Genomic DNA, 27,142 nt, shown 5'->3' with positions numbered 1-27,142 from the left:
CCCCCCAAAATATCTTTTCTAAAATGAAATCTCTATTTTTATTAAATCTTGGCTGCTCCTCAATGGAATTTTAAATATTATTTTTAAAAAATTTAGTACTAGAATATCTTCCTAATTAAACCTACTAATTGAACACCCTGAATGCATTAAATTAAATTAGATTAAATCAATGATCAAATATTTTCCAAACTATTATTCAAAATACATGGAAATTATTTGGCCAAACCATGTATTCGGGGTACATACTCGTTTTACATTCTGTCTCTAAATGTAAAGTCACTCATACACCTGAGCATCCTCATCTTTGTGACACTTAATTTTTTACTTCTCTTTTAATGTCGCTATTACTTGTGTTCAAACACAAGGTGGTTTGACCAAGTATTTCCCTATAGGACACAATGGAGAAAAAGGATTCATTTAGCCGACCCCACGTAGTGGGATAAAGGCTTGATGTTGTTGTTGTTGTTGTTGTTTCTAACCAAATGTTTTAGGTGTATCTCTACATTTCTTAATATAGGCCAAATCTAAAATATCTACTCTCCTTACATGGTCATTGGAATGCCGACATTTTATGTGACCAAACCATCTAAGAGAACTCTCTCTAATGTTTTCAGCCACTGGAGCTACTCCAACCTTCTCACATATATACTTGTTTCACATGATATCTCTAAGTGTAAATCCACTCATCCACTTGAGTATCCTCATCTCTATAACATTTAACTTAATGTTTTGCTTCTCTTTTAATGACCCATATTCTACATCATAAAACATTGCAGGTCTCACCACTATCTTATAAAATTTTACCAAGTTTATGGGGTACTTCCAATCACATAGTAGGCCCGATAGATTCCTCCACTTCAACCATCCAACTTAAATTCTACTTATAATATCCCCATCAATTTCACCATCGCTTTGAATAATAGACCCCGGAAATCTAAACGTGCACTCTTTTTAATGATGTGATCACCAAATGTCATAATCCTATCACTAGATCTATTACTATAAAAATTACATTCCATGTATTCGGCTTTAGATCTATTTAAACAAAAAGTTTTAGACTATAAGGTTATTCTCCAGAATTCAAGTTTAACATCACCTCCTCTCTAGTCTTATCAACAAGAATAATATCACGAGCAAAAAGCATACATCAAGGTATATACTCTTGTAAATGTCTAGCAAAAACATCCATGACTTAAGCAAAAATATATGGGCTTAAAATTGATCCTTGATGTAATATAACTGAAATTAAAAAATGCGTGATCAATAGCTCTAATGACTTCAATATAAGCGTTATTAACTACTTTCATTTCTAGAACTCTCCATAACACTTTTCATGGAACTTTCACATGTGCTTTTGATAAATCAATAAATATCATATGAAGATCTTTCTTACTCTATATATACTTCTCCATCAAACCTCTCAAAAAATATATATAGCTTCCATAGTAGACATATCTAGCATGAGTCCAAATTGATTATATTTAATTTGGTTAAGTTACAAATAATATTAATTTATTTCATTAATGTCTTTTTAATTAATTAATATTAATTATTTAAATTAATTTAATTTATTAATTAATGTCATTTTTAATTAATACCAAATAATATCAATTATTTTAAAATCTAATATCCTAGTATTTCTCCCCAGATCCCTATACTCCAAAATTCCAAAACCCTTGAGAACACGTGAAGAAATTGCAATGAGCACTCGTTGGGCAATGCATATATGGGCTCAATGCCATGTGATTAAGAAGAAAACTTCATGAGACTTGTTTATTTAGGTTATTTACTAAATCCAAGATGTAAGGCAAAATGGAGGAGAAAGGGGATCTAAGATTCTATAGGAATTAAATAATCCGTTGTATCATTTGGTAGGTTTAGCTTACATCCTTCCTAAATCCTGTGTAAATGCTGCAACCCAATAGCCCATTAGAAAAAAGAATCAAAACATTGCCATTTTAAATGTAAATTTAATTGGGAAGTGAAGCATTGTTCAATATGATGAAAATGAAGGTAAAACTGCTTGAATGCTGTTTTTTTATATACTTTCTAGGCTAGCATTCAAAGAAGCTTTCCCTATAAATTATGATCTTCCTAGAGCAATAAATCACATTGGAAAAGCACAAGAGCATTGATATAAAGTACCATCCTAGTATAATAGAACAAAATTTGCACGGACTTACAACATTAGTGTGGACAATTCCAGGAGAAACACAGATTACATTGATGCCAGCTTCAGCCGGTATTCTCTTTTGAAGGATGCTACTGAATTTTATCTGTTATCCAAAAGATTATTCTAACTTCAGATCAAGGAAACATCAGCAGGACTGGAAAGAACTTTCAGTATTCATCAACTTTCTAATTCTAGAAAAAAAATGATTGTACGTGAAGCACATTGTATACCTACAACACACATGACAAGAAACAGGCACGTAGTTTGAATTTATAAGGAGAACGCTCTGGTACATAAATGGATAAGACTTGATTTAGAAACAGAAAACAATTGGGAAACAAATTTCCTTGACCAACAGAATGGAATTTGACGAAATCATATCGTAACAAACTTCGACAAAATTTCAACTATGCAAACAAATGAACTCAAAAAAAAAAAAAAATCACCAAAGTATTAATCCAGACCTTGCATCTGTAAAGGAATTACATCATCAATGTATTAAACAAGACTCATGCTAGTATAAGGATAAAGCTTCTTCTGGAAGTTGTAAGCAAAACTTGCATCGCACTCAAGAACTCGCATCCAACTAGAACACACTAAGTTTGAGCAGAAAACTGATATTTTATTAAGCCAATTCTGAATTTGGCATGCCTAGAGACCACAGATTTATAATTCAAACTAGGCCTGCAATTGATAGTTGGAAAATAATCCCACAATCAGACCTTAAGCATAAAGAAAAAAAAAAAGCTTCCAATTCACCTACAGTAAAAAAATAACAACGCACATTTTTTGTGTAGTAAAAAATATATGATTCAACAGATAAGGTTCTGCTTTTGCTACAGTGCATTTAGAATGAAAACAGACTGTAGTCGAACTCTACCTTTGCTAAATAGCAGAATCGTTAAGGAAGCAAACAAGCAACAGTCCAGCTAAAGTGAAATATCAAATACTAATTATAATAGGAAATATATAGCATATTAAAGAAAAACAGAGTTAGATGAATAGAAAAGCAGGCCAAATCAGTGGTAATGGAGCAGTTAAATGTCACAACTCTCAAAAGAAAACCAAATAAACACATGAGAAACTATCCAAATCACTCAAATTTGCATGAATCATAGTTCCTCAACAAGGAAACAAATTTTGAAGCTAGAGAGAGAAACTCCGGGAGAGATTTGAATTTCTGTTAGCGGGACTTATGTGGTTCCTCCGAAGTGGTGGGGGTGGCCACCGGGCTTCAGGGTTAATCCTAATGGAGGTGGTATCAAGTCGTCTGTTGGAAGTGATAAGGTGAAGATGCTTGGATCTAGGGGTATCAAATTGTGTCCATGGGTCGGGTTCGGGTCCAACCCAATTTTGACTTGGAAGATTTTGACCCAACCTAATTTGAAAATCAGGTTACTTTTCTCAACCCTAACCCAACCGGTTAGGGTTCGGGCCAACCCGGCCCGACCAGTAAGCAAACGAACTCAAAATCGACAACGAGGCTAGGCGAGGCAGCACGGCAATGGGATCGAAGTTCATTTACTGTGGCTACGAGGCTCAGCCCGTTGGCGATGCCGCCTACTCGCCGAAGTAGATGAAGCGGTGGCCTTCGCTGTCACGCCCAGGGCGATATCTTCTACAGGAGCAGAGACTTTCTTCTTGATAGCCGGGATGGCCCTGGCAATGATGGGGTGGCGCACCTGATGGCTGGGATGGCGGAGACGGCTAAGAGGTGGTGGAAAGCGTTTGAACCGGCGAGGATTGGTTTTTTTGGTGGGAAAGTGCCACTATGGATAAAGAGAAAGGGGCTAAGAGTGGTGGTTACGAGCAGGGCGGGCTGAAGAGAAAGGGGCTGACACAGCACGGTGACATGCGAATGCAGACTACGGACGGGCAGAGTGGCAGACTAGACAAGGTCACACATGTGATAGCCATGTTTCTGGGTCAACCCGGGTTGATTTCTAGTTTTCAGATAGGGCTATCAAAATCAGGTCACGAGTCAAGTTTGGGTCCAACCCAGAACTAATCCAGCACTATTCTGGTCAATCCAAACCTGACCCATTTTTTGAAAAGGCTCAGTTTTTCGAACCCAAACTCGACTCGCTTCGGGTTCGGGTCAACCCGATCCGACCCGTAACAGACAAATCCCATAAATCAGCCTCCTACCCGAAGCAGGGAGAGACGACAGTGTTGTCCGGAGTAGGGAAAGGCAGTGGCGTCGGGGGCAAAGAGAGGCAGCAAAGTCGGGAAAAGGGAGAGGTGTTGGATTCAGGTTGTAGAAGAGGGAGAGGCGGCGAGTGTCGACTTAAGGCTAGGGTTTGGTAATCGGACCGACAGCATCAGGATTCGGGAGAGGTGGCGAGATAGACTGGGATGAGAGGCTGGCGGTAGAACAACGAGATGGCGACGGAAGAGGGAGAGGTGGATCGTGAGGGACAACAAGAGTTCGTGAATCGTGAGTCGCAACAGGTGCAGGAGTGCGAGACAGCGGAGGACAACGGACACCTTTTAAGCTTTTACTCGTTTAATCGTTTAAGCGATCACTGTTTACATCAGGTCACGAGTTATTTTTCGGTTTCCGGGTCAACCCGAACCTGACCCGATTTTACAAACGGGTCAAAATCCCTAACCCGAACCCGACTCAATTTAGGTTCAGGTCAACCAGGTCCCGAAATTTATGGGTCAGGTTCTGGTCGGGTTTTCGGGTCGTATCAAATATTGACACCCCTATTTTCGGGTCAACCCGAATCCAACCCAATTTTGCAAACGGGTCGAAAACTCAAACTCGGACCCGACCCGTATGGCAAATGGGTTGACCCGAACCCGAAATTTTCCAGGTCGGGTCAGATTTTGACACCCCTACTTGGATTTGGTTTTGTTCCGTCATATCGAAGAGGAGGTAGAGGTTCTTCCCTGGTGATAAGAGAGCCTGTTCTTGTTCTGGAACATCATATTGTTTCTGTCGGTGTCGGCAAAGGTAAGCAAGTTCTAACAGAGGTAGAAACGGATTATGAAGATATTAGTAATAAGGATCCTTAAGATCCTTACATGGGTGATGGAAGAATCATATCTCACAGAGGAGAATCTTCTTCCAAAAACAATCTAGATCCAGATAGTGAAGTTCTTGATGTCAAAGCTCCTGATTTTCCTGATTGTAATGAACACCTTCAAGATGAAATTGTAATGTCCCAGAAGTTGAACATGTTATTAAGAGTAATGGTATTGAAAGATCATGTTGTAATCTAAAACAAGTAATGGAATAAATAATTTTTTTCCATTTCTAAAATTTCCTTCTTTCCTCCAAACATCCTAGGGCTTACAAAAAACACGAGTTAAATTTGCACTTAATCATAACTCCTACAAGTGCAGTCTGCACCTCCTACAGCCTTAGAATCAATCCAGCCATATTTCAATTGCTAGAAACCTTTCCAACATATATTCAGATGTTTTGCTAAAAATAGAAAGTCTACTCACTATTTAGGTTCAAAAAATTAACATTAACAGTTATCTCTTGATGCATTCCATATGAAATTCAATTTCTTTATACAACATACTTCCATCGTTTTCATAAGCCTTCATAGATCCAACTCCAAATTATATTTGAGCATCAGAATGCTAGTTCCAACCCTTAGAAATAATTTTTCAAGGCTAAATTAATAACTGTAAAGGATATCCAGGTTATTTTTTGGAGCCCCTGAGATCTACGACTATGAAGAGAGATAATAGATAATTGAAAATCTTTTAGCATGAAAAAATGAATGACCAAACAAATCATAAATCAGATAGCCATATATTTGTGTGGGCTCCGAAAATTCGGCCTCGGCCTCCACTCGCTTTTCTTATTCGGCGAGGGAGTTTTAACGAACTAAGTTCCGAGGTAAATTTTGGAAGGGTTGCCTTTTAAACTCTTATTATTAAGATAGCACAACCATCATCTGCTACAACACCTATCGAGCTATGATGCACCGACATTTCTTCTCAAAGAGGCGTGCAATGTCCGACACCGTGTCCGACACGACACTCGTCCTACACTCCTCTGACACGTGTCGGACACGCCAAAAATGTGTCCGATTAAAAAATATTAAATGCAAACTGTACACGCGTGTCCGACTCACGTATCTTAAATATTTTAATTTTTTTAAATATAATTTCTTGTATTTTGTGGGATTTAAACTAAATTTCTTATTTCCTAGCCACAACACCAAATCAACGTCCGCACTTAATACCCAATCATCGAATATTCTCATTTTAATTTCATTTTGGCAGTTAAGGTATTTTCATCTCCTCTCTCGGTGACTGATAAATGGCATCGACGCCTGACTCTCGACGCCTAAAATATTAATTGTTGTATTTTGAAACTTACAAAAAAAGCTAGTGTACATGCTCGGTACCACTAGGTATCGCTAGGTACTGCTCAGTACATGCTTGGTACCGCTAGGTACATGCTCAGTACTGCTCAGTACATGCTGGGTACCGCTAGATACATGCTCGGTACCGCTTGATCTCTTTCCATACGAATAACTTACGAACTTTAAAAATAAGCGGAACTTCAAAATTACTCTTACCCTGGCAGGTTGAACCTCGTCAGGGGGCAGCGCCCCCCTTGGACCCTCGACAGACTGGTATATTGTTGTATTCATGTTGTCTTATTATTGAGATATTTTAATTTCACTTCATATAAATTATAATTTCTATGTTGAAGGATAGTAGTTCAAATAGAGAATATCTATTATGATTTAGGAGGAATATAAATCTTTGTCTTCTATCAAGGAAAACCTCACTTTATATGACATGTGATAATAAGAAGTGGGATGTTGTTGGAGATGGGTTCGAGTGACTTGATGGTATGAGATTATTGGAGGTTGCAAATCTTTCTCTAGATAACCAGAGTTGGAAGCAATGATATTCAATGATGATGATATTGAAGGCCAAAGATCTACCTCTGAATTTAATTTTATTATTCCCTCTATTGAGTAGTTGGACCTTCATGTTGTAATAAATGGTTTTTTGCTTATATTTTTGTGGTTGTACTAGACATTTTGTACTAAACATATTTATGTTATAAGCTAAATAAGTTATCATGAAATTGATTTATTATTACTTGTCATCTTAATTTCTATATATTATATTAAAAAATTATTATGCTGTGTCCACGCCGCACCCGTGTCCTATATTTTTAAAAAATGTCGTGTCCCGTGTCCGTGTCGTGTCGTGTCCGTGTCGACGTGTCCGTGTCGGTGCATCATAGCTATCGAGACAAAAAAAGAGACATCTAATAAAAGTTAATAACGAATGGAGAAAAAGCTATCAACAAAAAGGGAAGCAAAGAAGAAAATTATAAAAAGAGAGACGAAGACCTTTCCTTCAATGTAGGAGTTGTCGGAATATTTAAAGCTCCGGTAATATGCAATTGAGATTCTAAGAACATATTTCAGAATTTATGCTTATCATAATAGGTAAAAATCACATTTGCTCATTTGAAGTTATCCTCACACGCCTTAGTGTGGTGAAATTTACAATCTAAAAACTATGATCTATCAATCTTGTCATGATCAAGATTTAAAAAATTGTTGAAAGCTCAATTCTATAACATTAGACATGAAAAAAAAAAAAAATAGATATGATGAGAACATTTGACGCAGGTAAGAACAAATGTGAATGAATACATGTTGAATTTAGAAATTTTATGCTTGTAAAGAAAGGAGAAAATTTTAGAACCAGTCACTCTGTTGTTGAACCTTTAAAAGGAGCTGAAAAAGTGACACATAGAGGATCCTAACAAGAAGTCAAAAGCTCTCTTCCTAATGAAGAGCGCCAAATATATAATCGCAGTAATTTATTGGAGAATGAACCATCCTAACCTAGTCAAATGCTCGTCACTACAAGGAAAAGGAGAAGAAACAGAAGAAAGAATAGGTTTAAGAGGCAAAACAAAAAAAGAACTCGCATTTGCAGGAGAAAATAATAAAAAAACGGGAGCCATTATCAAGTTCTAAAACTATGCTAATATAATTAACCTTGAAGGTATTAATATACAAATATGAACTGAGTGGATAATTTTAAAATCCAAATAAGGCTGACCAGTTAGGCGAGAGGACAGATAAAAATAGTTGAAGAGAATTAAGAAAACTACGCTATATTCCCTTCACAAAATTTTAATTCTTATCCTAAGGGCTGGTAACATTTAAAGAGGAAATCTAGGAAGGAGTAAGCTACTTTGAGGTGTAGTTCCATTTTCTCGTATTTCTTTTTCATTGGAATAGACATTTATACTTCTTGGATCTCTATAAATAGAGATCAAGTAGTAATATTAAATCATGAAAGAATGGAATAAAATCTCACTTTCCACTTCCAGAACTTCCTCATTTCCTCCATATACCCACCAACTTCCCTCTCCCTCTCTCTGTTTCAACCCTCCAACAATGGTAGAAGCCGTCATAGACCCCAATAGCCATAGGACTTTAATTTGCAGCAATCCTAACTCCTGCAAGTGACGACCTTCAGCTCCTCTAGCTGTAAAATCAATCCAGAACAAGCCCAGCCACAAGAGACCTTTCCAGCACATTATGCTGCTGTTTTGCTCCCAATTTTGCTAAAAAAAGAAAGTTTACTCCATATTTTGGTTTGGAAAACAGTGAGAATATCATTTTCCCTTGACCAATTCTATAGAAAAACTAATTCACATGTTCTAAATACTGCCTACAAGTTCCAGTAAGCCTTTAGCACATCAAAATCCAGATCAGTACTGCAGAAAGTTTGATGTTGGGCAGGAGTTGCACTTGTCTAAATAGAAAGCCAATCGACTACAATAACATGATCGTCGTTACCTGTGCCAGCTTACTATTGGAATATCCTGCCAAGCTTGTATATTTTCTCTTGCCTGAAGTTATATTCATATCTTCTGGATTGACAAAACCCACGGAGTGCATCTGGGAAAAGGAAGTTCAATGGGAATCAGGAAATTAAACAACAAAAAAGTTAAATTTTCTAGATATCAACATGAAATACAGCACAAAAATGGAAAAAAAAAACAATAAAATGCCAGAGAATTAGCATGCCTAAAAGGTTATTACAAACAGCTTTTCCTGTTGTCAAATTGAGACCTTAGAAGAAATAAAAGGTAGTAATATCCCCTTGCTTGGTTCCATTATGAAGCTTTATTAAAGTCATCCATCAACAATTCAGCTTCAGGCAAACACTGCAGAATTTAATAGCTTACTAAGTGTTCTAGAATAGGTTTCAACTTTGCAGTTCTGAAAGCAAGAAAAGCTATGTTTAAATTAGCTAATCTTTTGACCCATCGTAAGATGTGCAATATGATCCCTTCAGATATTAATAGTTGTTTATTAGAACATATGTGGCATAAGACTCCCAAGTGGAACCATAGATTATTAAATTTCATGTAAAATGAAGCATATTAATATGAATGCATGCCCTAAATGAGGAGATCAAAGAAATGTGTCGATTCAAATGGTCATTTCTAACATTTAAAAAAAAAGAGAGATTTACCAAGAGGGGCTAAAAGAAGAGACCTAACTAATGGTTACTTGTTTACCTGGTTGGGGAGATAAACATAACGTACAATGCACACCTACATGCATACATACAAAAAGATCCATTCATCCCCATCCACACCACCACCATCACTACAAAACCAGACACAAATACTTCATGCAAATAGAAATACTACAACATAAATCACAGAACAATTACATCATTTTCCTTAATATCTAATTAATCATGCAAAAATAAGTTGATGCATAGAAAATTGAAGATTGAAATTCCAAGAAATCAAATCGTTAATGGCAGCTAGGAAGATACAAATAATCAAGGCGGTCCATATTATCCTATTGTTTGCTGTAATAAAATAACAACCATCTTCGATATTACTAGATAACTAAACATAACTGAACTCTAAAAAAAATAAAAAAATAAAAGAAAAATAAATAAAAAAAAAACATCACTGAAGTCTCATTAATAGAAACGATTCAAGCAATTCACAAGTTGATCCATATATAACTTACAATGGAATTCAAGTTAATTATTCTGCTTGGAGAACCAAGGAGAAGCGATGGTATAAGCAGCATAGACAATAATGCCGGAGCCAAATGGTTCACTTGCATATGTTCTTCATACCCATCCTTTGAAAAGCGCTGTGACTCTAATATAGGCAAGGCATGAATGATTAGTTCAGAGTCACAATTATATAGACATTTTATCATCCTTCTCACATGGAAAAGTCTATTCTAAAACTAACAGCAGCATGTAGAGATCTCAATATCTTATTGGACTGTAATAAAAGTTACCATCGGCAATATATTTGACACTAAAGGATTTTTAAAGCTTTATCTACCATGTACCACAAGAACAATTAAACTTTTCTCATGTAAGGACAACTAGTAAAGAAATAAACTTTCAGAATAAACATCAACGAAGCAAAATATTTATCTTAGAAAACTGTTTTTTCTCACAGCATTCTGACCACAAGATCAAACTTATTCTCAGAAAATTGCTCTTCCTTCTCACAGCATTCTGACCAGAAGAAGCTACCATTTAAACATATTTTAATAGTGTGTACGCTAAAGTGTGAGTTGAAGACAAACCACAAGAGTAGTGTGAAGTGGGTGTGAAGTGACGCGCAAGCTATTTCTTCTGGAAACCTTCACTTCCTAACTTGAATCTTTTTCAATCAATCTGAAATATAGAAACTGAATATGCAACAATAAAAGCAACTAGTGTAGAAAATAAACCAATAAAAGCAACTAGTGTATTATTTTGAAACACAATCTATGTGTACAGTATTAATTTAAAATATTAATTTATTATGAGTGAAATAGTTATAAGATCAATTACATGAGTTTACCACCTTACACAAGCTTTATAAACCTATTTCATATAAAAATAAATATACAAAACTCCAAAAACAAAGGTGATATAAAGATAATGAGAATAAGTAACAACAACAACATCAACATCAAATCTTTATCCCACTATGTAGGATCGGCTACATAACATCAAGCCTTTATCCCTTTATCCCCTAAATATTAACAAATAGTCAATTTAATTGGGAGTTTGACAATGCTCCAATTTAGTCCCTCAACTATTAAAAATTGATCTCAATTGATCTCTAAGGCCAAAATTCAGAAGAAAGGAGACTAAAGTTAATGGAAAAGGTTAATGTCAAGGGTATTTTAGATATTGCAACTATGTTATATTGATTTCTATACTTACTATTTTCATTACCATAGTATTTGAGCAATTTGTCATATGTGAAATAAAAACTATATAACAACAACAAACCTTTATCTAAATTTATAACAATAAAAGCTATATAAATTACAATTTAATTAGTATTTTACTTATACTAATAAAATGGCTGAAAATTTTGAGTGTTTGAGTATTTGCACAGTTAAGTTCATATATGATGCACATGACTAATCCATTAAAAGTTTAATTAAATGCATAATAATATTTCCCAACCCATTTTACTTCATATAATTAAAAATATATTTATTGGACTAAATTGGCAAAATGTAACTTCCAGCAAAATAGTAATTCAAATGATGATGATTGATGTAAATCGTCCTTTCAAATGATGATAATATGAAGGAAATGGGCCAATAAAAAATATTTTTAATATATATAGGCCGCTTAATCAAATTAATATTCACATATTAAGGTAATGAGCCTAATGAGATTTGATATTTGTCTTTTGACGTGGACTTAAATTTATGCTAATTAATAAGATTTTGATCAAAAAATAATTGATCTTAATGTTTTTGACATGTTGTAATGTTTATATTTAATGAAAAATTACTCAAATTACATTGATTAGGCAAAGAAGACTAATTCCGATAATAAAATATCTATCATTAATTTAACTATAATATTGTTTGAAAATTATATTTATTAAGTGTATAAAACATTCCTTACAATATATTCAAATTATCTAAATTAAATGGTTTTATTTTTTTAGAAAATACTTTATTATTTTAATTATAACTCTTCTATTTTACTATCATTTTATTAAAATTATTAATGTTTAATTTGTGTAAATTAACTCTTAATAAAATTTAAAGCATTGTTTATTTATTCCTGCATTAGCCATGGTGGGTTGTGCTCATGCCACATTCCGCAATCACTGATATGTCTTAATGCCCACTCGAACATCCTAAATCCTACTCACATCCCTAATTCAATGGAGACGTTGCTTCAACAATGCTCGTACTCTCGCATGCCCTAGTTCTCTGCTCACCACTAGTTCGCAATTTCTAATCACACGTTTCCAGTTGCTAGTTGTTGTATCTTGCACTGCCTACAGCGTTTATGCATTAGATTTTAGATTTTGATGATTGAGAAATTAAAAAAATAGTAGTTATAAATTAATTTTTACTAAAATATCCTACTTAAATTATCAAGCAAAGGAATCAATGACTCTTCCCATCAATGTGAATGGTTTGTTTAATCCCGCTAGAAGGGTTGAGGGGGACAAATGGGATCAATTTTCAATAAGGGAAAAATTTTTAGCGAAAAAGTCTTGAACTATATTGGCCACTTATAAGAATTAGATAACTATTTTGACCTTTTTGTCTCTAAAGTAATTATAAAATACAAACAGTGCCTAAGGAATAGCATAAATGGTGAGAAGATGAAAGCATCGAAAACAATCAAGCTATAGGAAATTAGGACAGCATAATAATGCTGCATCATTCAGCAAGGCAATGAAAAAAGCCATGATAGCTAAAGAAGTATGTGAAAATTAAAAAAAAAAAACAGGGACGGAGGAAGTTTGGATAGTTACAGCAAGCATATAGTTATTCTAACAATTAATTAAGAAAACTATCATGAAATTAATTACTATAATAAAGTATGGTTTCAATTATATATGTATATACCTTGTAGTCTACATTTAGAAGGAATAGAAAAGAACGCTATGCTCTCTTTCTCTCTACTTACTATCCTTAATTTAGTATCTACTCAAAAGATACCCATTCTTGATATAGTAATGTATCAACTAATGCTCTTGGCATCAGGAAAAAAGCGGATCTTACGGAAGCCATAAAATCATTATAGTTGTCGCATCGAATTTGTCCATAAATAACACCCTGACCCTACCCACAAGACTAACAAGAATAATAAAGCAAGATAAAGGATAGATTGGTGAATAAAGAGAAGAGCTCTTGAACTTTATTGCTCTTTATGAATAGTAGAAATGGTATAAGTATCAAAAATGTCTTTTAATAATATATTTAAGGGGTCAGAAAGAGTGGCTACACCTAAACAAATAATAAAATAGTACAAAATTTATATGTTAAAAACATATAGTCTAGACCAAATGGGCACATGTGGGCAATCATATATAACACAACCTCGACAATCCCAGGCGAGCGCCTCAACTGAGTGCCTCCAGTAAGTTGCTTCAAATGGTGCCTCTATCAAATAACCTCTTAGGATGTGGTGTCGACTAGAGGGTGTAGTCTCTAGTGCTACTGAGTTGGAAAAAATGAGCATCTCCGGCTAATAAGGTAAGTGGTCATCTAGTAGAAGCGAGCGCCCTCACGAGGCTGAGGTCTTTTGATGTTCACCCTTCCTAGGGATAGTGACTTATCAAGATAAAATCTTCGAGGTAAATGCACCTCTCAATCATGCTCTTCTGAGGTGACTGCCCCTCTTTGTTAAGCTCCTCTAAGGCAAATGTCTCTCTTGATTGACCTCCTCTAAGGTGCATTAGCCTAGTCTCCAAAACTTTAATCAATTTCCTTGGTTCCTGCAACTTGCCCAAATGATGAGTCCAATAAATCCCAATTGTCCCTTGGCATTTTGATCTTACGGCTAGGATAGGAATCAATGGGAGGCTCACCTGTTAAATGCAAGCTGTCCCTTGGCATTTTGATCCCACAACTAGAATGTGAATCCGTTGGAGGCTCACCTGGATCACACCGATCTCCTTCCATATTTAGCTGACTGATTTAGGAAGGATTATATTAGAGCTATTATGCATGATTCTATAATTATTTGTTTCTTTATTAAGATATCTTGTATATATCTATAAATAGGGACAACAAATTAGTGCAATAAAATTAAGCATTTTCCTAAGGTATACATTTAATTACCTGATTCAAATGTACCTTTAAAGAGCAACCTGCAAAAAGAAGTATAATATTATAACAAAGCTATTTTTGTGTGAATTAATATTCAAGAATGTATTAAATAGACAATATCTAAGAAAATGTTGAATGAAGAATGTCTAAATAACTTTCTATTTGAATAATTTTTCAAGTGTAATTTGACCTTTTGTTTTTTACTTCTTCTAAGTCAACGCCAAACATGGGCCTCATCTTTCGCCAAACTTTTTTCATGAGTTTGCCATCTTAAATCACTTTTTAGAAAGAAATTGCTCTCATTACTTTGTGCAAAATTTATTGTAAAAAAAAGGAGAATCCGAGTTCTAGAGTTTGACTTTCTTTCTAAAGATGATAAGAGATTCAACCCAATACTTTAGAGTTCTAGGATATTATTTATAAATGCTCATTAGATATATCTTTTTTTCGTAGAGTGAAATTTATGCTCTGAATTAAGTTGTTAAGTGTAGAATGTCAATCTACCTAGTGGCCTTAGCACTCCTGTAAGTATCAGTTTCACAATGTTTAAACATGAGCCTAAGCCGAGATCACTTTGAGCTGAAGCTTAAGTTTGACTACATTTTCCTTATCTGATCGAGCTTCACATAAGAAATAATTTTCTCATATATTGACTGAAGTTCTTAACGCATCGGCTTTTTAGTTTGCAACCAACCAACTCCAAACTTGGAGCAATTACATTAGATATTAGGTCTAGCTTCTCTCATCGGTTCAAGTTTTCTTTGAGGAATTTGACAGTAGTGATGGTTTGGATTGGAAGCATATAAATGAGAAAGAAAAAGAAAGAGATTTCTTAGAGAGGATCAAGTTTACCCAATTTTCAAGTTAAAATCTATTAGGTTATTTAATTTTCTCTTTGATGACTTTCGATAAATTAATTTTTTATTCAGTAAGTTTAATTATTGTTGGAGTAGAGTACATTATAGTAACGAAGGAGGCAAACTCCCCGAGTTTTGAGCAAATAGCCCTTTTGTTAATGAGGGTCCCCTGTCCCTCATTCGCTCATGCATTAGAGGATTGTTTTTCAATGATAAGGTAGGTCTCATTAGTGCCTCAACAAGTCTGAGGGTCCCTCTAGGGTGCTTGCCCCTAAGCACTTGTTCCAATATCCCCTGGACCATCTGCTAGATGTTCTCCATCTTCACAAGTTGATGGTGAGTTGTAAAGTTCTAATTATCCATGCTGAATAATCTCTCGCTATCAAGCTGCTCTGCTTCAAATAATTATTAGTTTCTAGTCAATGGTGTAAATCCACACTACACTTTTCACGATGTTGGATCAAAATTTATTCGTAGGTAACACCTTGGAACTACTCAAAAGATTGACTAGAATGACAGAGCAAGCTAAATGAGGGAGGAGCTAGTAAGGAGAAATGATGGGGGACATCGGATCTTGGAAAGTTTATCAGAGACGTGGCCGCCGATCTACAGCCATGATGGTGCCGATCTATTTTTGAGTCTTTATATGTATTTGTTTTATTATGTATTTGTTTCATTTACATATTCAGTTTTTCCCTTAAGGGCTTTGTCGTGTGTAAGTCATAGGGGCAATGTGTCGTTTATTTCCCTTTCTTTGTTGGAGGATATTTATAAGCCCCTCATGTTTATTTTGAGGTATGAATGATTATTACTGAAATTTCAGCTTTTGTGTCTCTAGGTGAGTTTATGAATCTTGGAGAAGAGCCTAGGAGAGGCTAAACGAATTACCCAATAACCACCCTCGGGTGAGTTCTTGGTTCTCTAACATATTTCCCCTTCTTCTCTCCCTTGTACCCGTCGGCCAAAGACTACCACCAAGCCCCCAACAACCACCTCCTAGCCGCCAACTTCCCAACCCACCACCGGCCAAGTAAGAACCCCCATCCCCCAACCGAACCATCCCACCACATCCTCACCCGTCGGCCTCCTCCCTCCACACTCAACCGCCGGCCGGCCCACCCTAGCCCTTCCCTCTCTTTTTCCTTATTTCTTAATGTATATTGAATATAATTAGGACTAATTTTGAATTCAAATCCAAGTGATTTGAAATTCAAAATCTTTCCTAAAATACAAAATCTATTTTAGGAAAGTCTTCAAATCTCATCCAAATCAATTTTTAATTGAACTAGGTTTAATTGCTCTTCCCTAATTTAAGATTCCCAATTAAGCAAGCAATAAACACTTGCCTTAAGCCCCACCCCCTCTCCCTATGCCGCCGGCCCCCATATAATTTCCCATTGGATTTATTTTCTAAAGCCAATCTCCACTCTTGGAAATAATTCAAAACTCCTCTCCCTCTCTCTTGGCCAAAATCCCCATGCCCCCATCTACTTAATTTCTTTCCAAAAGAGAGTCTCTCCTATTGGAATTAAATTAAACCCTCTCTCCCTCTCTTGCCTGCCGCCCCTCTCTCGCTTCTCCTTCATTAATTCCTTTCAATCAAGAGGATTAATTAACGAGTTGTTTGAACAAAATTCCCTCCACAAAATCTGAACCAAAAGACTTCTCATAGCCTCCTTCATTGGCCGGCCACCCCCTTCCTCCTCCTCCACTTCAACTTTTGAGATAAACTTCTTTCTCTCTAGTGGAGTCTTCAAGGGAGGAACAACGATCTTCATCCACACATCAACCTTTCGAAACCAATGATTCGCTTACGACGAGTAAGGGAAAGTCAACATCCTCCACTTCACCTTCTTCGACTTCAACCCGGAAGTCGATAATTCCATTGAAGAGTACGTGGACCGCATCATCTTCACACTTTCGGAAGCCATCGACGAACAACTTGGCAACTTCCAGTGGCAAATTGTTTCCAGACAACCACAAGGGTGAACTTCCCCTTTTCACTTATTTTCCTCATCGACTAATCTTGTAGGTGGTGATCAATTCGCAAGGAATCATGCCTTGCCCTCTGCCGCCGACTAGTAAACGTAGGATTTGAGTGTACTTTCTATGTTACTTATCTCATTGTTAGATTAGGAATTTTTGTTGAGTAACTACTTAATTCGTATGTTGTTGAAATTCTAAATTGTTTTGATGGTTCAAGTAATTAGCATGTGATTTGACCTAGGCGTAGCTACCCCTCTTACGTTTTCTATTATCATTTAGTTGCTAATAGTCTTAATTGTTATTTGTTCTTATCAAAATCGTGTAAGTTCTTATCGCATTCATTTAAAAGCATTGTAGTCCTGCATCAAGAAAAGTTCTAAAATTCTACAACTCACTATTTACAATAAAAATGACTTAAATATGTCTTTCAATCCTATATTTATAGCATTGAAAAAATTACAAAAGGGGGCTACACCTGAAAAAATAATAAAATAGTATAAAATTTCTCTATTACATAGACATGAAGTTGACCGAATGGGCATATATGGACAACCTTATCTGAAGTGCCTTCCATAAGTGCCTTTGGCGAATAAACACTTAGGTTGAGATGTTGGCTAAGCAGGTGTAGTCGTTATTGCTTAGTTGGAATAGGTGATCATTTCTTACTAATAGAGTGAGTGTTCCTCTGGTAGAATTGAGCACCATCATAAGGGAAAGTTCTTCTAGAGTTCACCTTTCCTAGAGTAAATGACTTATTAGGACAACAACTTTTGGAGCGAGTACCTCTCTCAATCAAACTCTTTTGAGGCAAGTACCTCTCTTAGTCGAGCTTCTCTAAGGCTAGTGCCTCTCTAGGTCGGGTTCCTCTGAGGTGAGTGCCTTTATTGATCAAGCTCCAATGAGGAAAGTTACCCTAGCCTCGAATCTTTTACTGAGTTCCCATGGTTCCTGGAACTCATCATGATACTAAGTCAGCATATAGCACCATACACCAAGTGCAACACGCTATACAATTCAAGGACTTACATCAATCCCTTCAACAATCCAATATGAAATTTCAAGCAATCCTCGAACCTTAACTCGATTTCAAATATTCATGTCTCAAGTGGATAAGTGTACTACAATCCAGGAGTCCGAGCTTATGTTTTAATGATTACAAATATTATTGGAGACTACTTAATTTCTCCTACTTATTATTATTGCATATTTTTCTGTGTGTACTAATATTTCAGCTACAACATACACCAAGCATCATCAAAGGATTAGAGCTCAAGATTTGGTAGTATAGAATTGATTTTTGCAAGAGCCTGTGTATTTATCTTTCTTGAGTTAATTTATTGTAAAAGGTGTATGTTAGTTCAACAATCATACAAACACACATAGGGCGAGTGTAAAAGAAATATTTTATTTTATTTTTCTGTTAATCGTACTAAATGAGAAAAGTGGAGGATTGCAATAGGTAGTTGACAGCCAGTGTAAAACATGTCAAATATAAATGACATGAATCATTTAATACATTGTGTTAATGCTAGGGCGTTCACTAAAAGCGAAGCATTGTATGCCCTGAACACAATGACAAATGTGCAAGGTTTATTGCACCAGCGCTCATGTGCAGTGTTAAATAGACAATATTTCTCACATCATGGACGAATGTGAGAAAAAAAACTAGCACATGAAACTAAAATAAGGATACAAATTTGGAATATAGGTTCCCTTTTAGGCAAATTAATATATATTATGATTCATATGAAGATAAATATTCTATGCATTCAGGAAACTAAATGGGTTGGAGAGAAAGCTAAGGAGATTGATAATTTAGATTTTAAACTATGATATTCAAGTAAAAGTCATATTAGAATTGGAATAGGTGTGATTCTAGATAAAAGTTTAAAGAATAATATTGTAAAAATTAATAGAATTGGAGATAGAATTATACCTTTAAAGATTGTTATTGATACTTTATACATCCTCAAAAAAATTATCTTGATTGGGCATGAATCTCGACGCAAAATCAAGTTGGAAACTTCCGAAATTAAAATTGGGACCATCCGAACTCCGATTTCAGCAAACTTATAGACGAATTGAACGTCTCGGAAATACGAACCCAAAGACACCAAATTCGACTCCATCTAAGCCCAAATGGGTCCAAATCAAGGGTCCAAAGCGTTGTTGGAGGGTTCGAATCACAATTTGGATTACCAAATGGTTTTCAAACATGACATGCTTGTAGTCAAATCAAGCGGCTCAACGAGACGAATCCAACGAGCCCAAGATCACTGAATTCCGACATCACTAAGACATTCAAATGTCCATCAAACGGTTCACGATCAAGGGATTCAACATCGGCCGTCCATCTAAACTACTCCCCATATGCCCTTGATCTCCCACCTATTTACGGGCCATGTCACTCTAGAAAATCTATAATAGACCCCTCCTCCCTCTTTAAGAAGGAGGCTCCAAGCAAGAGAGCAAGAGAGAGATCAAAGATTGCTCTTGCCTTGTCGCTCCTCCTCGACCACTACCCAGAGTTCTGGCGGACCACCACTTGATGCCCAGAGTTCTGGCGAACCACCACCTGATGCCTGGAGTTCTATCGGACCACCACCTGATGCTCGAAGTTCTGTCGGACCACCAACTAAGGCCCGGACTTCTGCCGGACCACCACCCGAGCCCGGACTTCTGCCGGACCACCACCTGAGGCCCGGACTTCTGCCGGACCACCACTTGAGGCCCGAACCTCTGTCGGACCACCACTTGAGGCCCGAACTACTGCCAGATCACCACCTGAGGCCCGGAGTTTTGACGGACCACCACCTGAGACTCGAACTTCTGTCGGACCACCACCTGAGGCCCGGACTTCTACTGTACCACCACTTGAGGCCCGGACTTCTGCTAGATCACCACCTGAGACCTGGAGTTATGCCAGACCACCACTTGAGGCCCAGACTTCTGTTGGACAACCAAATGAGCCCGAAATTCTGCCGGCCATCACCTAACGCCTGGAGTTCCGCTGGACCACCACCTAAGTCCCGGACTTCTGCCGGAGTAGCGTCTTACTACAACGGTCTTTCTGACCCCGGTCTCATGCCTACTACGATATTTTTGACCTCTATCCTATCGACTATGGTCCTGCCAACCAAACAAACATGTCTATGTGAATTATTGTAACTCCCACTATGTAATGCACTCTATATGATGTACATTTGTGACATCAAGTCAAGGCCTTCTCTGAAGGAGGGCTTCATTTGTAATCACTGCAAATACTAGTGGATTCATTCAAATTGGGCCAGGCCCTGTGGTTTTTCCCCTTTTTCAATGGTTTTCACATAAAAACTCTAGTGTCTCTTATGAACACTACACCCTCTCTCTTATCTGCTTGTGTGTTGGATCTTCGTACAACACTAAGACGTTAAACTATATATTTCTTTACCGCCGCAAATATTTTAGGATGCAACAATACTAAGATTATTAATATTATAAGTGCTTATGCTCCTTAAGTAGGTTTAGATATTTGTTCAAAAATAAAATTTTGAAATGACTTAAAAGAATTAATACAAAAAGATATCTCTTAAAAAAAATTTATTGATGGATATGTAAATAGACATATTAATAGAGAGGTAGATGATTTTAAAAACATTCATTGTGGCTATTGGTTTGGAGCAACTAATAAAGGTGATAAGATCATATTAGATTTTCCTTTAGCTTATGATTTTGTAATTGTTAATACCTTATTTAAGAAAAAAGATGAGCATCTCTTCACTTATAAGAATGGATATAATAAAACTTAGATTGATTATTTCTTATAAAAAAAATAAATCGTTTAGATTGCAAAGATTATAAAGTTACTCCGAGTGAAATTTATGTACCCAACATTAACTATTAGTTTTGAAATTTAAGATAAGGGGATAGAAAAAAAAAAGTAAAATATTATTCTAGGATTAGATGGGAGCATTTAAAAAATATTAACAAAAATACTTTTGAGAGTATGATTTTGTCTATGCATGAGGAAGCTAATATTATGTGAGAAAAAATAATTAAGGATATTAAGAATGTTGCAAAAGATGTGCCTGAAATGTCAAAGGAAAGAACTTCTAGTAGTAAAAATATTTGGTGGTTGAATCAAAATATACAAGAAAAGATAAAAAATAGAAAGATTTGTTATAAAAATTGATTTAGATGTAAAAATTTTGATAATTGAGAAAGTTATAGAGGCTCATAAGGAGTCTAAGAAAGTAATATGTGTTGCAAAGATTTTAGTTTTTAATGATTTATATAAACTAAAAAGAACAAAAGATATATGTTTAAGTTAGCCAAATAAAGATATAGGAGTAGTAATGATTTAGTTCAAGTGAAGTGCATTAAGGATGAAGATCCAAAAGTGTTTTTTATTAGAAGAGGATATTTAACAAAGGTGGATAAAATATTTTGCTAAACCTTTCAATGAAGATTGAGAAAATAAGATTGACTTTAGTGACCTTAGCATCTTAAATAAAAATAAATATTTTTATTTTTATCGGCGCATTAGTAAATCTGAATTTAGAAAGGCTTTAAAGAAAATGAAGTGTGGAAAAGCTATTGGACCTGATGATATTCTAATTGAGGTGTAAAAATGCTTATGAGATGAAGGAATTTTTAGGCTCACTAAACTTTTTAATACTATTTTGAAGGCAAAAAAATGTCAAATGAGTAAAAAATAAGTGTTTTGGTTCATCTTTTTAAGAATAAAGGTGATGCTCAAGATTATGTGAATTATAGAGGAATTAAGTTAATGTATCATACTTTAAAACTATGGGAGAGAGTTATGAAGCATAGGTTATTGCGTGATACGAATGTTTCTCAAAATCAATTTGGATTCATGCTGGGTAGATGAAGATCTACTATGGAAGCTATAAACTTATTGGGAGATTTGATGGAAAAGTATAGAGAGAATAATGGGGATTTATATATGATATTTATTGATTTACAAAAAGCATATGATAAAGTTCCAAGAGAAGTGCTATACAAATTTCTAGAAAAGAAATGGGTTAATAATGCTTATATTTAAGTCATTAAAGATATGTATGTAGGAGTTGTTACTTGTGTTCAAACACAAGGTGGCTTGACCAAGTATTTTCCTATTTCAGTTGTATTACATCAAGGATTAGCCTTAAGCCCGTATCTTTTTTGCTTTAGTCATGAATGTTCTCACTTAACATTTACAAAAGGATATACCCCAGTGTATGTTTTTTGCTGATAATATTCTTCTAGTTGATAAGACTAGAGAGGGAGTTGAAGGTAAACTTGAATTCAGGAGGTCAATCTTAGAGTCTAAAGGTTTTTGTTTGAGTAGATCTAAAACTAAATATATAGTGTAATTTTAGCAGAAATAGATCTAATGGTGGATTGTAAATTTGAGCGATCAAATCATTAATAAGAGTACACGTTTTAGATATCTGGAGTCTATTGTTCAGAGTGATTATTAGTATAACTCAAGTTGGATGGTTGAAGTGGAGGAATGCATCGGGCTTGTTGTGTGATAGAAATATCCCCCTTCAAACTTAACGAAAAATTTTATAAGATGGTGGTGAAACTTGCAATGCTTTATGGTGCAAATTTTTTGCCATTAAAAAAGAAACATAATATTAAGTTAAGTGTTGCAGAGATGAGGATGCTCAAATGGATGAGTCTCTTTACTCTTAGAGACAGGATACGAAACGAACATATACGTGAAAAGGATGGAGTAGCTCCAATTGAATATGATTAAAGAGAGTTGCCTTAGATGGTTTGGTCACATAAAACGGCGGCCTTCCGATGACCTTGTTAGGAAAGTAGAGGAATTAGATTTGGCTTATGTTCAGAAAGGTAGAGGTAGATCAAAAAAGACTTGGTTAGAAAATATTAGAAATGGTCTTTCTTTATTAGATTTAAATGAGAATTTGACTCTTAATAGGGCACAATGGAGAAAAAAATCCATGTAGCCGATCCCAAGTAGTGGGATAAAGGCTTGATATTGTTCGGATAAAAGCATGATGTCGTTGTTGTTATTATTTTTATTAATCGTACTGTACTATCTATTAGAACAGAAATTAATTAAAAAAATTTTATTTTAAATAAAAAAATTAATTTGTAATAAAATTAATAGTACAGTACGAACACGCATCATACTGGACGATCAGCTATAATCAGAAACCTTGTCGTCGAATCTAACTTATCTACAATAAGCAAATTTGAATTTTGAAATTTGAATATTCATATTGTATGAATCATTTCTATTGTACAAATTTTTCAATAATTGCCTAATTAGATCACTTAATTAAGCAATCAAATTGAATATGATTGATTACAGATCATATTGTATGATACATTTTCGTATTGTACGAGTCACCCGAGGAGTCTTTGGACATTGGTTCGTCCGGTATGATCCCAAAATCATACTGTCTGAATCACCCGATGACTCTTTAGACCATATTTGTTCATCTTATATGATCCGATTTTGAATTGAACTAATCGTATTATACCACTATTCATTCTTATGATCATCCTATAGATTATTCATCATACAGTACTACAAAAGAAGAATTGAACTAATCGTATTGTGCAAACAGTGACAGCTAAACTGAAACTTAGGGTTTTCTTGCAGCCTACTATTTAAACATCTCTTATTTCGTTTAGAGAAGTTTATTGTAGTCAAGGGGCTTGAATCTTCTATGAGAGAGAATTTGAAAAGTGAGCGTTGGAGAAGAGGGAGAAAGTTATTATTGAGAGAGAAAGAATAGGCTTGTGGGATCAAGGGAATGTGTGAGAGAGAGTCTACACAAGGTTGCTTCGGCTAACATTCATCTTCTATCTCCATGGGTCAATGTTTACTTGAGGGAAACTCCAAGAAAAACCTCTTGGAGTGAAAGAGCTACCGGTAACTCCGCCGCACCATTGGGGAAATGGATTCAACTACTCCACCACACCATTGGTGAAAGGGATTCGACTACTCTATCGCACCGTTGGTGAAAGAGATTCGACTACTCTGTTGCACCGAATTGATGGAAGAGATTCTTATAAAGTCTTCTCCCCGTTACTGTGAAAGCAAAAGCAAAGATACTCAAGAGTTTAGTGCAATACCCAGAGAAGAAGACTCCGCAGAGTGGACATAAATTAAGTTTGATCGAACTATTATAAATCTGATATGTTTTTTCTTATTTTTATGTATTTTACTTTCCTGCAAATCTGAGTTGGGCCTTGATATTCTTGTAACACCAAAACTCTGAGATTGCCTTGGATTTAACCTTTGTTATAAAAGAAAATTAATAAAAATCTAAAACAAAAAATATATGTTTTTCTTGTATAACATCAACAACAAAAATTTGTATTTACTTTCTTATTATTCGTCTCGCTTGAGAAAATTTATTTTTAAAGTTGTAGTTGTGAATTTGGTCTTAAGTTTTTCAAAAAGAAATTTTTGAAAGAAAATTTTTGAATCATCAATTCACTCTCCTCTTGGTGTGCCAATGTAGTTCAAGCAGTTTAACAACCATAAATTGAACTTTCAAAGTGTTGGGAAGACTTATGTTCTACAAGACCCATTTTATCGATTAATTAAGAAAAGAGTGGTGTTGCTACTCTCTAACCTCCTCTTTGCAAGTGTTATTATGTCGGCCATCTAGCAAAGGAGGCCATTCCATTCATCAAATTGATAAAGATCAAGCTTACACGATTCAACCGTATCGATGTGAAAACCTGGGTGTTCAAGGCTACTAAATATTTTGATTGCATAACAAATCGGACAGGCATTGCATTTGCATAGCTTTCTTTCATCTTGGGGACACAATCACAACCTGGAATAATGATTATGCAACCAAGACGAATCACTCACTTGGGCAGGCTTCTTGACGGCTATCCAAACTAGTTTAGAAATTTAGGAACACAAGGATCATCATGGAAATCTATCAAAAATTAGTTCAAAATGGATCTGTGTTGGAGAATCAAAATGCTTCTGCAAAACTCGCCTTCAAGTACCAGGTATATCACAATATCTTTGGTTCGTTTCTTTTACATTAGAAAGAGAGTTATTGTTAGCCAAACCACCTCATTAATAGATACAACGAAATTGGCAAGGATACATGAATCTCATTTTGAAGATTACATTTACTCAATAACTTGGCATAAAAATCATTAATCAAGTAGATCACCACAAGACCATGATTGTATATAAATGGTAAGTAAATGTGTCAGAATGTAAATAAATTTATATTGCTACATAAATATGTAAGAAAGTAAACTAAAGTATAGAGCAATTGGAAACTGTGAAAATTTACATGTTTCGGCCACTCTACAAGAACATCTACACAAGCCCAACTCAATACTAGGCTTGCTACAACAAACTACTCTCCTTCACCCTATGAGTAGGCGAAGAAATCTTTTTAAGCCATGCTAAGCTTCTTGATCTACATCAAGAAGGGGATGGCACCTATTAAGTAGGTGTGGACTCCTTAAGAAGGAGAAGAAGAGATATTAGAAAAGAAAGAAAACAGAAATCTTATTTCCTTAAAATGAAATTACAACCTTAGGGTCTATTATAGTGTTTACATAAATCAGTTTTGGGTCTAATAATGATTTAGACCAACTAGTTCAATACAATTAATAATAAATAACTTAAAATGGGTTTGGGGGTTAGTTTAATGCTGAAATAACATGAACCATGGCAATTGCAATTGGCTTGTTGCTTGCATTGTTCCTTTACTTGGAGGGCCTTATGTCCTTCTTCTTCTATGATAAACTTGAAGTATTTTATAATCTTACTGCTGAGTTTCTGAATTATTTATCCATTCTTGGCAATTTTGTTGCATTATGTTTGAGTCCAAGATAATGTGATGTTGCTTAACACACCACCTTCCTCCTTGACAGGTAATAAAGACACTCTAGTCTTCTACTTCAATGTGAGAAGCAAGCTACTCCTATTCATATCCACTAGGTAAAAATATTCCTTATTCAAAGTGAGGAACCACTAGTACAACCGATTAAGTAATGAAAACCATCATTGAAACCAAACCAAATCTCACTTGAACCTTGGTGGTGACTCAATGGCTATTAACTACAACTATAGTTTATGCAATCCCTAGCAAAACTTGATTGTAAAATCAACATAATAAGAGAGAAATCAAAATAATATAGAAACCAAGAACGAGAAAAAAAAATTATGAAAAGTTAAAATGAGCTTTAAGATGATGATAAGCACTATAAATCTTTCTCCAAATTCTCTTCAAAAGATCTTGCAATATAAACTCAGATTGTCTTATTTTTGTATCATTAATTTTTCTTATGAAGCTTTTGGGTACATGCAGCAATTAGCACTTAAAATGTGCCCAACACGCATATAGATGTTATAATTACCTTAATTATCCACTAGAGTTGTTATACTTGAGAAATTATTTCAAAATAGCAATTTTTTGGGCAAATCATATAGTTTGTTACACATAGTATTGCCTGATCATCGTAATTTACAATTCACATCACATGGTAAGATCTATATGCCAATATATTAATTTAATGTATTATAATTACTATTTAAAAACATATTGTGCTATACAATAGTACCTTACAATCCTAATTATGATGTATGATTTATATAATACTATGTGATCTGGATAATATCGTATGGTTCACCAGTATTCATAATCCATGGAAACATGTTCTATTGCTCTCAATGAATTTTAATATCTTAACTATCATATCTATGATATTATAAAATAAATTTATTAAATTATATCAATGTTTAAAATTGCGTATTCGGTTATTGAGGCGTTTTTCATTCGTGAGGCGAGGCGTAAGCCTCAAGGCTTTTTGAGGCGTAAGCCTCAAAATCAAAAGATTGCGTAAACATAAAATGATAAATTTTTTATATACTAATAAGTGAATAATGTAAAACATAAGAAAAAAACATAAGATATGAAGTGAAATCAAAATATCCCAATAATAAGACAACATGAAATATAGTTCAACTCAAAATTCTAGCTTTTTCAAATGCCAGTATTCCTTTCATTAACATATAATTCCAATTTCAAAAAATAAAT

The 27,142-nt window shown here is 35.1% G+C and overlaps 1 protein-coding gene across 1 annotated transcript in view; it reads right to left on the bottom strand.

Moving 5' to 3' along the window:
- LOC110105321 (dehydrogenase/reductase SDR family member FEY) overlaps positions 1-27,142 on the bottom strand; it is a 35,033-nt gene that overhangs the window by 2,972 nt on the left and 4,919 nt on the right. Inside the window, exons 4-6 of the mRNA XM_020834771.2 lie at positions 10,180-10,316; positions 8,983-9,084; positions 2,184-2,276 (exon numbers count right to left, since the gene is read on the bottom strand). Of these exons, the coding sequence (XP_020690430.1) occupies positions 2,184-2,276; positions 8,983-9,084; positions 10,180-10,316 (332 nt within the window). The remainder of the gene's footprint in view (positions 1-2,183; positions 2,277-8,982; positions 9,085-10,179; positions 10,317-27,142) is intronic.

This window comes from Dendrobium catenatum, unplaced genomic scaffold (genome assembly GCF_001605985.2).
Source record: "Dendrobium catenatum unplaced genomic scaffold, ASM160598v2 original_scaffold_138396, whole genome shotgun sequence".
NCBI lineage: Eukaryota > Viridiplantae > Streptophyta > Magnoliopsida > Asparagales > Orchidaceae > Dendrobium > Dendrobium catenatum.
This window is presented reverse-complemented; position numbering and strand designations above follow the sequence as displayed.